Below are 15,570 nucleotides of genomic sequence, written 5' to 3'. Positions count from 1 at the left end.
ACTGGGTATCGGTAGAGTTGTGTGGACTTTATGCATCCCTTTATTTATATATTATAATATATAATTAGATATTTATTTCTTCCCCCCTTTCGGGTAAAAGGAAGTAGGAGTCTAACACTACGCACTGCAGCGACACCATCTGCTCTCAATTCAGCAGCAGTGAGACAGAGGTTGCATCTCAACTGACACCCTATTCCCTATGGGGGCCCTGGCCAAAAGTAGTGCACCCTATTCCCTATGGGGGCCCTGGCCAAAAGTAGTGCAACCTATTCCCTATGGGGGCTCTGGCCAAAAGTAGTGCAACCTATTCCCTATGGGGGCTCTGGCCAAAAGTAGTGCACCCTATTCCCTATGGGCTCTGGCCAAAAGTAGTGCACCCTATTCCCTACGGGCACTCTGGCCAAAAGTAGTGCACCCTATTCCCTACGGGGGCTCTGGCCAAAAGTAGTGCACCCTATTCCCTACGGGGGCTCTGGCCAAAAGTAGTGCACCCTATTCCCTACGGGGGCTCTGGCCAAAAGTAGTGCACCCTATTCCCTACGGGGGCTCTGGCCAAAAGTAGTGCACCCTATTCCCTACGGGGGCTCTGGCCAAAAGTAGTGCACCCTATTCCCTACGGGGGCTCTGGCCAAAAGTAGTGCACTATACAGGGAATAGGGTGGCATGTGACACAGCCAGAGAAAGACCTAGGAAGGAGACTAAGAGACCGGTCCCTGGAACACACCGACCAGGTGGCGCTAGTCGGATACCGACCAGGTGGCGCTAGTCGGATACCGACCAGGTGGCGCTAGTCGGATACCGACCAGGTGGCGCTAGTCGGATACCGACCAGGTGGCGCTAGTCGGATACCGACCAGGTGGGGCTAGTCGGATACCGACCAGGTGGGGCTAGTCGGATACCGACCAGGTGGCGCTAGTCGGATACCGACCAGGTGGCGCTAGTCGGATACCGACCAGGTGGCGCTAGTCGGATACCGACCAGGTGGCGCTAGTCGGATACCGACCAGGTGGCGCTAGTCGGATACCGACCAGGTGGGGCTAGTCGGATACCGACCATGTGGCGCTAGTCTGATACCGACCATGTGGCGCTAGTTGGATATCGACCATGTGGCGCTAGTTGGATATCGACCATGTGGCGCTAGTTTGATACCGACCATGTGGCGCTAGTTTGATACCGACCATGTGGCGCTAGTTTGATACCGACCATGTGGCGCTAGTTGGATATCAACCAGGTGGCGCTAGTTGGATATCGACCATGTGGCGCTAGTTGGATATCAACCATGTGGCGCTAGTTTGATACCAACCATGTGGCGCTAGTTGGATACCAACCATGTGGCGCTAGTTGGATATCAACCATGTGGCGCTAGTTGGATACCAACCATGTGGCGCTAGTTGGATACCAACCATGTGGCGCTAGTTGGATATCAACCATGTGGCGCTAGTTGGATATCAACCAGGTGGCGCTAGTTGGATATCAACCAGGTGGCGCTAGTTGGATATCAACCATGTGGCACTAGTTGGATATCAACCAGGTGGCGCTAGTTGGATATCAACCAGGTGGCGCTAGTTGGATATCAACCATGTGGCGCTAGTTGGATATCAACCAGGTGGCGCTAGTTGGATATCAACCATGTGGCGCTAGTTGGATATCAACCATGTGGCGCTAGTTTGATATCAACCAGGTGGCGCTAGTTGGATATCGACCAGGTGGCGCTAGTTGGATATCAACCATGTGGCGCTAGTTTGATATCAACCAGGTGGCGCTAGTTGGATATCGTCCAGGTGCTAGTTGGATATCGACCATGTGGCGCTAGTTGGATATCAACCAGGTGGCGCTAGTTGGATATCAACCATGTGGCGCTAGTTGGATATCAACCATGTGGCGCTAGTTGGATATCAACCAGGTGGCGCTAGTTGGATATCAACCAGGTGGCGCTAGTTGGATATCAACCAGGTGGCGCTAGTTGGATATCAACCAGGTGGCGCTAGTTTGATATCAACCAGGTGGCGCTAGTTGGATATCAACCAGGTGCTAGTTGGATATCGACCATGTGGCGCTAGTTGGATATCAACCATGTGGCGCTAGTTTGATATCAACCAGGTGGCGCTAGTTGGATATCAACCAGGTGGCGCTAGTTGGATATCGACCATGTGGCGCTAGTTTGATATCAACCATGTGGTGCTAGTTTGATATCAACCAGGTGGCGCTAGTTGGATATCAACCAGGTGCTAGTTGGATATCGACCATGTGGCGCTAGTTGGATATCAACCATGTGGCGCTAGTTTGATATCAACCAGGTGGCGCTAGTTGGATATCAACCAGGTGGCGCTAGTTGGATATCAACCAGGTGCTAGTTTGATATCAACCAGGTGGCGCTAGTTGGATATCAACCAGGTGGCGCTAGTTGGATATCAACCAGGTGGCGCTAGTTGGATATCAACCAGGTGGCGCTAGTTGGATATCAACCAGGTGGCGCTAGTTGGATATCAACCAGGTGGCGCTAGTTGGATATCAACCATGTGGCGCTAGTTGGATATCAACCATGTGGCGCTAGTTGGATATCAACCAGGTGCTAGTTTGATATCAACCAGGTGGCGCTAGTTGGATATCAACCATGTGGCGCTAGTTGGATATCAACCAGGTGGCGCTAGTTGGATATCAACCAGGTGGCGCTAGTTGGATATCAACCAGGTGGCGCTAGTTGGATACCAACCATGTGGCGCTAGTTGGATATCAACCAGGTGCTAGTTTGATATCAACCATGGCGCCAGTTGGATACCAACCAGGTGGCGCTAGTTGGATATCAACCAGGTGGCGCTAGTTGGATACCAACCATGTGGCGCTAGTTGGATATCAACCATGTGGCGCTAGTTGGATATCAACCAGGTGGCGCTAGTTGGATACCAACCATGTGGCGCTAGTTGGATATCAACCAGGTGGCGCTAGTTGGATACCAACCATGTGGCGCTAGTTGGATATCAACCAGGTGCTAGTTTGATATCAACCATGGCGCTAGTTGGATATCAACCAGGTGCTAGTTGCTTCCTCACTCTGCTAGGAGACGACCATCAGCTGTGGTTTCTATACTACAGAGCTGCGGACACATCATCTTGTACCAGGATTGTTTTTAACATGGTGGTACTGCTGAGTAAGGCGTTACATCTAGGAGCTACAATATTTATACACATATATATATATTTTTAAAGGTGGCGAAACGTATCTCCCATTCTTTGGGGAGAACCCTGTCATATATCGTTATTAAGGTCTGATCCAGATCAGCAGTCCAGCTAGGAGACGCTTGATACATACTCTCATGTCAGGGACCATGAGATCTCCCGTGTGTGTGTGTGTGTGTGTGTGTGTGTGTGTGTGTGTGTGTGTGTGTGGGGTGTGTAAAAATATGCTCAGTAAAGAGCAGCATAGCTACAAGCTGCAGCAGACATTGTTCAAGAGAGAATACATTTCTCAAGTAAAAGGTTTGCTGCCTTTGGACTAGGGGGATGTGCACGGTTATTGTAATATCCGAACGGACGTCAGTGTTCGAATACTAGTGTGAAAAATGCCTATTTTAAAACACTGAAAAGGCTTTTTCTAAATTAAATTATCCATGTGACATTGTTACATACAATGGATATAGCGTACCGTGACATTTCAAATTATTAATTGAATAAAACAAACTTGTCAAATGTAGTTATGATGTGCACCCGAGGAAAATAAATAAAAAGATTGGTCGCCTTCACATGTGTAGCTTGTAGTTTATCTCGGCCAAACAAAGCAGCAAAGAGTTTCAATGTGTAGCAAGTGGAGTGAGAGTTCAGTAACACAATATAAGATGGAGTAAAATGACTGAAATGAGAAGGAGCACGCTACAACGAGCAACCAACCAGTAGGCTGTTTTATCGGAATGGGGTTGGGGGAGAAAAAAAAGAACACGAGACCTCAATTAGCCTAGCTAGCTATAGCTGTCTAGGTTCTCTAAGCTACTCCAGTCAAGACAGACACTATTATACGGGCTGATGAATACACCGAACAATAAAATATATAACGCAACATGCAACAATTTCTAAAAATTGGACTGAGTTATAGTTCATAAGGAAATCCGTCAATTGAAATAAATAAATTAGGGCCCCACGAGAGGTGCAGCGGTCTAAGGCACTGCTTGAGTCGTCACTACAGACCCGGGTTCGATCCTAGGCTGTGTCACAAATGGCCGTGACCGGGGAGTCCCATTGGGCGGCGCACAATTGGTCCAGCATCGTTCAGGTTAGGGGAGGGTTTGGCCTGGAGGGGCATTACTTGGCTCATCGCGCCCTAGTGACACCTTGTGGTGTGCCGGGCTTCTGCAGGCTGACTATGGTCATCAGTTGACTAGTTCCGGGTTTAGCGGAACTGACTATGGTCATCAGTTGACTAGTTCCGGGTTTAGCGGAACTGACTATGGTCATCAGTTGACTAGTTCCGTGTTTAGCGGAACTGACTATGGTCATCAGTTGACTAGTTCCGGGTTTAGCGGAACTGACTATGGTCATCAGTTGACTAGTTCCGGGTTTAGCGGAACTGACTATGGTCATCAGTTGACTAGTTCCGGGTTTAGCGGAACTGACTATGGTCATCAGTTGACTAGTTCCGTGTTTAGCGGGCGGGTGTTAAGAAGCGCGGTTTGGCGGGTCATGTTTTAGAGGATGCGTGACTCGATCGACGCCTCTCCCGAGCCCGTTGGAGAGTTGCAGCGATGAGACAACACCGTAATTGGATCGCAATTGGATATCACGAAATTGGGGAGAAAAAGGGGAGAAAATAAACAAATAAACTGCTAAAATAATATATACCAAAAAATTAGCTATAGACTTCACATGACTGGGAATAAAGATACGAATCTTTTGGTCACAGATCCTTTTATTTTTAAAGTAGGGGCGTGGATCAGAAAACCAGTCAGCCTGACATCTCCTTTGCATAGAATTGATCAGGCTTGTACACAGTGTCACTCTACCGTGACAGGCAATCACTATTTACTGCTGCAGAAGTGATGCTTTGCCTTCATTTTTTCGATTCGGTCAGGGGAGAGGACAGGTCTAGCCTGGTCCCAGATCTGTTTGCTGCTCATTGTCAACCAAGTGACAAGGGAGTTGGCGTGATAGCACAAACAGACAAGCACTAAGGCTATACGAGGACAGGTCCACAGACAGGGTGGGTTTGAAGATGGGGAAGATGAAGAGCTGGGCCACTATTAAAGTGTCTCAGAGAAGAAGTGCTGATTTAGGATCAACTCCCCTCCTGTCCATATAATGGTATTCATAACCCCTCCTATGCTTTATGGACACAGCCCTGACGTTCCAGTGGGGAATACATTTTGAATATAAAAGGACTAGTGTGCATGACTCAAAAGAGTCTGAGTTAGCAGCCCTGTCTACTGAAGTGAAGACATCCTCCTGTGGGCTCCGTGACAGAAACACAGACAACCGGATGTCTGTTGCAACGGGCTGCCTCACAAATGGCACACTATTCAGAGCCCTTGTTAAAACCATTTAAAACGTAAGAGCACCTTTCTCAGAGCTGTGAGAGCAGGGTAAAGCTGCGTGTGGTGTGAATGGCCCATCAGCGTTAGCGAGCTAGAGAAACAAACAAGCTTTATAAATAGCTCTCATTAACGAGAATCACCTGGCGAAGCTCAATTTAACGCTAGCTTTAAATCCTCTTAGCAGTACTGTACTGCTCTCGTCTCTATTGACACTAGACAGACGCATACACAAACAGACTAAATGTGTACTACACTACTCCATCCTCAAGACAAGAGGGGCTTCACAGTTCAGTGTTTTTACTGGCAGGAACTGAGGAATTCTACAGAAACCAGTAACCTCATACATACGAACTGCTAGAAATAGACTACTGTAGTAGGTACCATTCACATAAAGCACTTCTGAGATGGCTTACATTTATAGAGGTGAGTCCATAGGCCTACGTATAGAGAGGTAAGAGCCTAATGTCAATACAACAGCCGTTCTTATTGCCCAGAACTGTACATGCCTTGTTTTAACAGTGCAGATGACCTGTTGACCCTGCCATTACAGATTTGGAGCCAATAAGAGGCCAGGGAACCATACACATTTGAGCAAGAGGCCCATTTCAGTGAGTTATTGGGAGGCGCCGAAGAGCACAACAAGGTCTTTCTCCCATATGGCACCCTACTCTCTAACATAGGGACAACTACCCATAAGGCACTGGTAAACAAAAAAACAGTACCACATCTATAGGGAATAAGGAGCCATTTGAGAAGCAGTCACAGAGAGCGACCAACAAGTAGAGCGACCCACAATGTTCTCATGTTGCTGGAAGCCTCAAAGACAGGTCACTTCCTGTCAGAATGAGCACTTCCCTAAGAGATTAAGAAACCAGTTGATGCGTCTTAAACGGCACCCTAGTACCTATGGGGGCTCTGGTCAAATGTAGTGCACTATATAGGGAATAGGGTGCAGTCTTAGATGCAGGACGCAGACACCAGCTCTGCCTCCGCACGAACCACAGGACTTTTTAAGAGTATGAGACATGTTGTTTTTCCTCACACCTCTAGTCAGCGTAGAAGAAGAGGTGAAATTGGAGGAACACAAATAACACATAATTTAAAACTTGTATAGCGGCTTTTCAAAGAATCTCAAAGCGCATTTAAAAAATACATTGATATGCTGGAGATTGAAAAGCCTCTAGTCGGCTTCAGATGAAGTTTCACCGATAAGCGATATTCAATAAAAAAAGGATAGGGCAAAAATTGAATCTCAATCTTATCTGAACATAAGAATACGATTCCCTTGGTTACTGACAATCTCATGACGTGTCACTATGGTCACCGTGTAACAAAACACTTGAAACATTATTTCTTGGATAACTGTGCTTTTGGATGGCAATTTGAGAAACGACACTAATTTCCCCACTGTAAAACAGTAATATCGGCAGATATATCAGTATCGGTAAAGTTTTGTATATAGGTTAAAAACTATATATATATATATAAAAAATGTTTTAAAGAGCACAGTTTGAAAGATATGGCAAATAGAAATCAAACCGGGTGGACATCAGAAATAGATGGGAGAGGTTGAGGGTAGAAGAAGGACAGGAGAAAAATGAACAAAATAGAACTATTGTAAAATAGACTGTGTCCATGAAATGTATATAGTATGTATGAGCTGAAAATACAGGCCTCCGTGCTGCTGTTCACTAGTTTACTCCAACTGGGGGAAGGGTTTGAGGGTAATTAAGAAAAAGTTTTTTTTTTTTTTTAAGATATGAATATATTTAGATGTTTATGTACAGTTGAAGTCGGAAGTTTACATACACTTAGGTTGGAGTCATTAAAACTTGTTTTTCAACCACTCCACAAATTTCTTGATAACAAATTATAGTTTTGGCAAGTCGGTTAGGACATCTACTTTGTGCAAGACAAGTAATTTTTCCAACAATTGTTTACAGACAGATTATTTCACTGTATCACAATTCCAGTGGGTCAGAAGTTTACATACACTAAGTTGACTGTGCCTTTTAAACAGGTTAGAAAATTCCAGAAAATGATGTCATGGCTTTGGAAGCTTCCGATAGGCTAATTGACATCATTTGAGTCAATTGGAGGTGTACCTGTGGATGTATTTCAAGGCCTACCTTCAAACACAGTGCCTCTTTTTTTGACATCATGGGAAAATCAAAAGAAATCAGCCAAGACATCAGAAAAAAACTTGTAGACCTCCACAAGTCTGGTTCATCCTTGGGAGCAATTCTCAAACACCTGAAGGTACCACGTTCATCTGTACAAACAATAGTACACAAGTATAAACACCACGGGACCACACAGCCGTCATACCACTCAGGAAGGAGACGCGTTCTGTCTCCTAGAGATGAACGCACTTTGGTGCGAAAAGTGCAAATCCATCCCAGAACAACAGCAAAGAACATTGTGAAGATGCTGGAGGAAACAGGTACAAAAGTATCTATATCCACAGAAAAATGTGTCCTTTAAATCGATATAACCTGAAAGGCCGCTCAGCAAGGAAGAAGCCACTGCTCCAAAACCGCCATAACAAAGCCAGACTACGGTTTGCAACTGCACATACCGTACAAAGATCGTACTTTTTGGAGAAATGTCCTCTGGTCTGAATAAACAAAAATAGAACTGTTTGGCCATAACGACCATCATTATGTTTGGAGGAAAAAGGGGGAGGCTTGCAAGTCGAAGAACACCATCCCAACCGTGAAGCACAGGGGGTGGCAGCATCATGTTGTGGGGGTGCTTTGTTGCAGGAGGGACTGGTGCACTTCACAAAATAGATGGCATCATGAGGAAAGAGGAAAATTATGTGGATAATTGAAGCAACATCTCAAGACATCAGTCAGGAAGTTAAAGCTTGATCTCAAATGGGTCTTCCAAATGGACAATGACCCCAAGCATACTTCCAAAGTTGTGGCAAAATGGCTTAAGGACAACAAGTCAAGGTATTGGAGTGGCCATCACAAAGCCCTGACCTCAATCCTATAGAAAATTTGTGGGCAGAACTGAAAAAGCGTGTGCGAGCAAGGAGGCCTACAAACCTGACTCAGTTACACCAGCTCTGTCAGGAGGAATGGGCCAAAATTCACCCAACTTCTTGTGGGAAGCTTGTGGAAGGCTACCCGAAACATTTGACCCAAGTTAAACAATTTAAAGGCAATGCTACCAAATACTAATTGAGTGTATGTAAACTTCTGACCCACTGGGAATGTGATGAAAGAAATAAAAGCTGAAATAAATCATTCTCTCTACTATTATTCTGACATTTCACATTTTTTAAATAAAGTGGTGATCCTAACTGACCTAAGACAGGGAATTTTTACTAGGATTAAATGTCAGGAATTGTGAAAAACAGTTTAAATGCATTTGGCTAAGGTGTATGTAAACTTCAACTGTATGTATGTATGTATGTATGTATGTATGTATGTATGTATGTATGTATGTATGTATGTATGTATGTATGTATGTACACACACCCGATCAAAAGTTGTACAACATCTACTCATTCCAGGGTTTTTCTTTATTTTTACTATTTTCTACATTGTAGAATAATAGTGAAGATATCAAAAATATGAAATAACACATATGGAATCATGTAGTAACCAAAAAAGGTGTTAAACATATAAAAAATATATTTTATATTTGAGATTCTTGAAATAGCCACCCCTTTGCCTTGATGACAGCTTTGCACACTCTTGGCATTCTCTCAACCAGCTTCATAAGGTACCTGGAATGTCTTTCAATTATCAAGTGTGCCTCCTTAAAAAGTTAATTTGTGGGGGCCTCCCGGGTGGCGCAGTGGTCTAGGGCACTGCAGCGCTAGCTGCGCCACCAGAGACTCTGGGTTCGCGCCCAGGCTCCGTCGCAGCCGGCCGCGACCGGGAGGTCCGTGGGGCGACGCACAATTGGCCTAGCGTCGTTCGGGTTAGGGAGGGTTTGGCCGGTAGGGATATCCTTGTCTCATCGCACACCAGTGACTCCTGTGGCGGGCCGGGCGCAGTGCGCGCTAATCAAGGAAGCCAGGTGCACGGTGTTTCCTCCGACACATTGGTGCGGCTGGCTTCCGGGTTGGAGGCGCGCTGTGTTAAGAAGCAGTGCGGCTTGGTTGGGTTGTGCTTCGGAGGACGCATGGCTTTCGACCTTCGTCTCCGAGCCCGTACGGGAGTTGTAGCGATGAGACAAGGGTTAATTAGGTTAAGGTTAATTACTAACAATTGGATACCACGAAATTGGGGAGAAAAAGGGGTATAATTTATTTTAAAATTAAAATAAAAAAAGGTTAATTTGTGGTATTTCTTTCCTTCTTAACGCATTTATTTATTTATTTATTTAACTAGGCAAGTCAGTTAAGTTGTACCTAAGAAGGTAAACTAAACTATTCACTATCATACAGGATATAGTTATATTGGCGCTAGGACGCTAGGCTAAGCTAAGACGCTAGGCTCCCGAGTGGCACAGAGTTCTAAGGCACTGCATGTCAGCGCTCGAGACGTCACTACAGACCCTGGTTCGATTCCAGGCTGTATCACAACCGGCCGTGATTGGGAGTACCATAGGGCCCAGCGTCGTCCCGGTTTGGCTGGGGTAGGCCGTCATTGTAATTAAGAATTTGTTCTTAACTGACTTGCCTGGTTAAATAAAGGCAAAAAAAAAAAAAATATATATATATATATATATATATATATATATATATATATATATATATATATATATATATAACCTGTTAACCACAAATAAATGTTCTTAACTCATGTTTAATATTTTGAGTTTCTTTAAATCCTTCAGAGTTAATTATGGGGTCATTTTCATGCACACAGTAAGTAGAGAGGAATTGTAGTTATATCCAACTCACCTGGCTCCAGTTTAATAATCTTGACAGCAGCAAGCTCTCCCGTTTGGATATTTCGAGCCTGAAAGAGAGAACAAGAGTGTGGACCGGGGAGCCAGTCAGTGTTGGGGAATAATAGTCGCACAATATCATGAAACCCCTGTTATCAGATAGGCCTATATATTGGGGGGCAGAATTAAAATTCAAACTGTAAAATTATGTTACTGTATATCCCTATCCATTAGTCACGAGTTAGTTCAGTTCAAATGGGGCTGTGGTTCTTCATACGGGTACTGACCAAACCAGAGAGACACCACCAGACAGTCCTGAAATGTTTAGGTCATGATTCAGTGTTTCCATCTGGGCCGGAGGAAGTAGGTCGCCATCAGCCTCAAATCTAGCTCAAGACGCTAAGCTAGGATATGTCTCCTAAAGGAGTCCTCGTACAGAGCTTCTAGGATATGTCTCCTAAAGGAGTCCTCGTACAGAGCTTCTAGGATATGTCTCCTAAAGGAGTCCTCGTACAGAGCTTTCGGGAAAGCATTCAGAGCCCTTGACTTTTTCCACATTTTGTTACGTTACAGCCTTATTCTAAAATGGATTAAATTTGATTTTTCCTCATTCCACACAATACCTCATAATGCTGAAGCATAAACAGGTTTTCAGACATTTTGGCAAATTATCACATGTACACAAGTATTCAGCCCATTTACTCAGTACTTTGTTGACGCACCATTGGCAGCGATTAGCCTCGAATCTTCTTGGGTATGACGCTACAAGCTTGGCACACCTGTATTTGGGGAGGGTCTCCACTTTCTTCTATGCAGAGTCTTTCAAGCCCTGTCAGGTTGGATGGGGATCGTCGCTGCACAGCTATTTTCAGGTCTCTCCAGAGATGTTTGATCGGGTTCAGACTTGTCCCGAAGCCACTCCTGCGTTGTCCTGGTTGTGTGCTTAGGGCCGTTGTCCTGTTGGAAGGTTAACCTTCGACCCAGTCGGAGGTCCCGAGTGCTCTGGAGAAGCTTTTCATCAAGGATCTCTGTACCTCTTTCCCTCGATCCTGACTAGTCTCCCTGTCGCTGAAAAACATCCCCACAGCATGATGCCGCCGCCAAGATTCACCGTAGGGATGGTGCCAGGTTTCCTCCAGATGTGACGCTTGCATTCAGGTCAAAGAGTTCAATCTTGGTTTCATCAGACCAGAGAATCTTGTTTCTCATCAAATCAAATTTTATTTGTCACATACACATGGTTAGCAGATGTTAATGCGAGTGTAGCGAAATGCTTGTGCTTCTAGTTCCGACCATGCAGTAATAACCAACGAGTAATCTAACCTAACAATTCCACAACTACTACCTTATACACACAAGTGTAAAGGGATAAAGAATATGTACATAAAGATATATGAATAAGTGATGGTACAGAACGGCATAGGCAAGATGCAGTAGATGGTATAGAGTACAGTATATACATATGAGATGAGTAATGTAGGGTATATAAACATAAAGTGGCATAGTTCAAAGTGGCTAGTGATAGATGTATTACATAAAGATGGCAAGATGCAGTAGATGATATAGTAGATGCAGCAGATGATATAGTAGATGCAGCAGATGATATAGTAGATGCAGCAAGATAGAGTAGATGATATAGTACATGCAGCAAGATGCAGTAGATGATATAGTGCATGCAGCAAGATGCAGTAGATGCAGTAGTTCTCATGGTCAGAGTCTTGAGGTGCCTTTTGGCAAACTCCAAGCGGGCTGTCATGTGCCTTTTACAGAGAAGTGGCTTCCGTCTGGCTACTCAACCATAAAGGCCTGATTGGTGGAGTGCTGCAGAGATGGGAGAACCTTCCAGAAGGACAACCACCTCCACAAAGGAACTCTGGAGCTCTGTCAGAGTGACCATCGGGTTCTTGGTCACGTCCCTGACCAAGGCCGTTCTCCCCCGATTGCTCAGTTTGGCTGGGTGGCCAGCTCTAGGGAGATTCTTGGTGGTTCCAAACTTCTTCCATTTAAGAATGATGAAGGCCACTTTTCTTGGGGACCTTCAAATGGCACAGAAATGTTTTGGTACCCTTCCCCAGATCTGTGCCTCGACACAATCCTGTCTCGGAGCTCTACGGACAATTCCTTAGACCTCATGGCTTGGTTTTTACTCTGACATGCACTGTCAACTGGAGGACCTTATATAGACAGGTGTGTGCCTTTCCAAATCATGTCCAATCAATTGAATTTACCACAGGTGAACTCCAATCATGTTGTAGAAACATCTCAAGGATGATCAATGGAAACAGGATGCACCGGAGCTCAGTTGAGTCTCATAAAGGGTCTGAATACTTATGTAAATAAGGTTTCATGCCTCCCGAGTGGCGCAGTGGTCTAAGGTACTGCATCGCAGAGCTGGCTGTGCCACTAGAGATTCTGGGTTCGAGTACAGGCTCTGTCGCAGCCGGCCGCGACAACGTTCAAGCTATATTACTGTTGTTTGTCCCTCTTGAGACACCGTAGCAACATCATAGCCATTATTAGCCAGTAACACAATTTCACAGCTAGCAATGTTGTTTGGTGCAGTACTTGTCAAGTGAAATGTGAAAACTAGGAGTGCACTGCAGACAGAAGGACCTATCTGCTACACTCTCCCGTCTCGTTGAATGACAGAAAACACTTCATTGAAAAACACTATCCATAGTTCCCACCCCTACTGTTGACAAATCACCGACAAAGGGGAGTAGACGTCGGCTACCGAACATCGACTTGACTCAAGAAAACAATGTGCGAGCAAAGGGCCCCCCCAAAAAAACTGCTGAACACCAAAACGTCACTAAATTTCGGCATAATATAATGCGAACTGTTTCGACTGTTCATGCTAGCAGATACCCATTGGCTTCCAGTCGCGAAACTACCTCTTAACTTCCTTCATAATGGACAGAGACATAAAAATGGTATCCACGACTTCAATCAGACTCGGGGGAAGTCGATAAAGGGTCTCATTGCCAGTGCCTTCCGAGTGGCGCAGTGGTCTAAGGCACTGCATCGCAGTACTAGCCACTAGACATTCTGGGTTCGAGTCCAGGCTCCGTCACAGCCGGCCGGGAGACCAACAGGTCGACGCACAATTGGCCCAGCGTCGTCCAAGTTAGGGGAGGGTTTGACCGGCAGGGATGTCCTTGTGCCATTGCGCATTAGCGACTCCTGTGGCGGGCGCAGTGCACGCTGACACAGTCGCCAGGTGTACGGTGTTTCCTCCGACACATTGGTGCGGCTGGCTTCCGGGTTAAGTGAGCGTTGTGTCAAGAAGCAGTGCGGCTTGGTTGGGTCGTGTTTCGGAAGACGCACGGCTCTCGACCTTCGCCTCTCCGAGTCCATACGGGAGTTGCAGCGATGAAAGACTGTACCAATTGGATACCACGAAAAAGGTGCTTAAAAAAATTATAAATCTCAAAGTATCCCTTTAAGGTATACAAACAACATCACACAAGACATACAGAGACTAGGCAAAGCTGTGATACTGTATGTGCAAAAGGTTTTGTACTTATGTTGAACTTAAGACAGCAGGTAGCCTAGTGGTGAGAGCGTTGGGCCAGTAACCGAAAGGTTGCTAGATCGAATCCCCGAGCTGACAAGGTAAAAATCTGTCGTACTGTGGCAGTTAACCCATAATACCGTCATTGTAAATAAGAATTTGCTCTTAACTGACTTGTTTAGTTAAAGGTAAAAATAAAATTGAAATAAAAAAGGCTAATTGATTTCAGGATGAAAAGCAAAAGTCCATTATTTTGTCTTAGCCAAGTCCCTCTACCCCCAAAGCCAAGTCCCTCCACCCCCACAGCCAAGTCCCCCCCCCCCCCCCCCCCAACAGCCCCGCAATACCTACACACACACACAGCCAAGTTCCGGCACACACACACACAGCCAAGTCCCGCAACACCTACACACACACACAGCCAAGTTCCGGCACACACACACACACACACACAGCCAAGTCCCGCAACACCTACACACACACACAGCCAAGTTCCGGCGCGCACACACACACACACACACACACGCACACACAGCCAAGTCCCGCAACACCTACACACACACACACAGCCAAGTTCCACCACACACACACACAGCCAAGTCCCGCCACACACACACAGCCAAGTCCCGCCACACACACACACACACAGCCAAGTCCCGCCACACACACACAGCCAAGTCCCGCCACCCCCACCACACGTCTCCCTCTCTGGTATTGCACTCTGATAGAGATGCTCAGTCTACTTTCATTGAATTTCCACAAAGGGAGGATTCATCGCTCCAAGAGGTCCAGGAACTACCTTCCTGTTCAAACCGGTGTTACATTTCTCAAATTAAAGTTTGCACATTACAACAAAATCAGTCCAGGATAAAATATGAATAAGCAAAATATTGTCGGTTTAATCTTCAATACTGATTCACCTCCCCATTTATAGACTTGGGACAATAAACAGACAGAGATAGATGAAAGTCCAGGGATAGAATTGAAGGATTTTGGGCACTGGCAAGCCTGGCTAGTAGACCACAATTTTCACTACATCAGTTATAAAAACCTGTGCCATGAGATTACTTAAAAATTCCCAATTTTACTTTCTGGCAGGCTAGTTGGGAACATTTTCTACAAGCCTAGTCTGATAGGTACTAGCTTCGGGCTAGCATAAAATGTCCATCCCTGGATGAAACACACTTTTCATCAAAAAAAGAGACGAGCCGAGTAACAAAACAACCAATCAAACTCAACCCTCATGGGTTTACTTCCTGGTCCTCTCAATTTGACAAATATCTCCAACACATCTGTGCCCTACAGCAGACCAACATCATTGTTTAGGGGGGGGGGGGGGGGACTTTTCAAATTTGAAGTATTTCCCGCTGTCAGTACGGCAAAGAACACTCCCACTCGGGTCATATGTTTAGACAAGGACCTGATCGTATTTCACTCTGCCTGCCGTAGTCCTGGTCTGCATATCAAATGGCACCCTATTCCCTATTTAGCCCTATGTGCTCTGGTCAGAAATAGTGCACTAAATAGGGTGCCATTTGGAACTTGGCTTGCGTGTTCATGGCTCTCTCTGGGAAAATACCAGGCACTGCATTCCACCAGTGGCCTGCCTCGGCTGTGGGGGTGTCTGGGGTGGGACTGGCCTTCCACAGATTACTTTGTGAGGCGAGGGCTTGACAGACTAGCTGTT

At 45.6% G+C, this 15,570-nt stretch overlaps 1 protein-coding gene across 1 annotated transcript in view; it reads right to left on the bottom strand.

Moving 5' to 3' along the window:
* map4k5 (mitogen-activated protein kinase kinase kinase kinase 5) overlaps positions 1–15,570 on the bottom strand; it is a 110,867-nt gene that overhangs the window by 92,027 nt on the left and 3,270 nt on the right. Inside the window, exon 3 of the mRNA XM_071366817.1 lies at positions 10,383–10,440. Within this exon, the coding sequence (XP_071222918.1) occupies positions 10,383–10,440 (58 nt within the window). The remainder of the gene's footprint in view (positions 1–10,382; positions 10,441–15,570) is intronic.

This window comes from Salvelinus alpinus, chromosome 25 (assembly GCF_045679555.1).
Source record: "Salvelinus alpinus chromosome 25, SLU_Salpinus.1, whole genome shotgun sequence".
NCBI lineage: Eukaryota > Metazoa > Chordata > Actinopteri > Salmoniformes > Salmonidae > Salvelinus > Salvelinus alpinus.
Note: the sequence above shows the minus strand (reverse complement) of the source record. Positions and strands in the feature narration are given on the sequence as shown.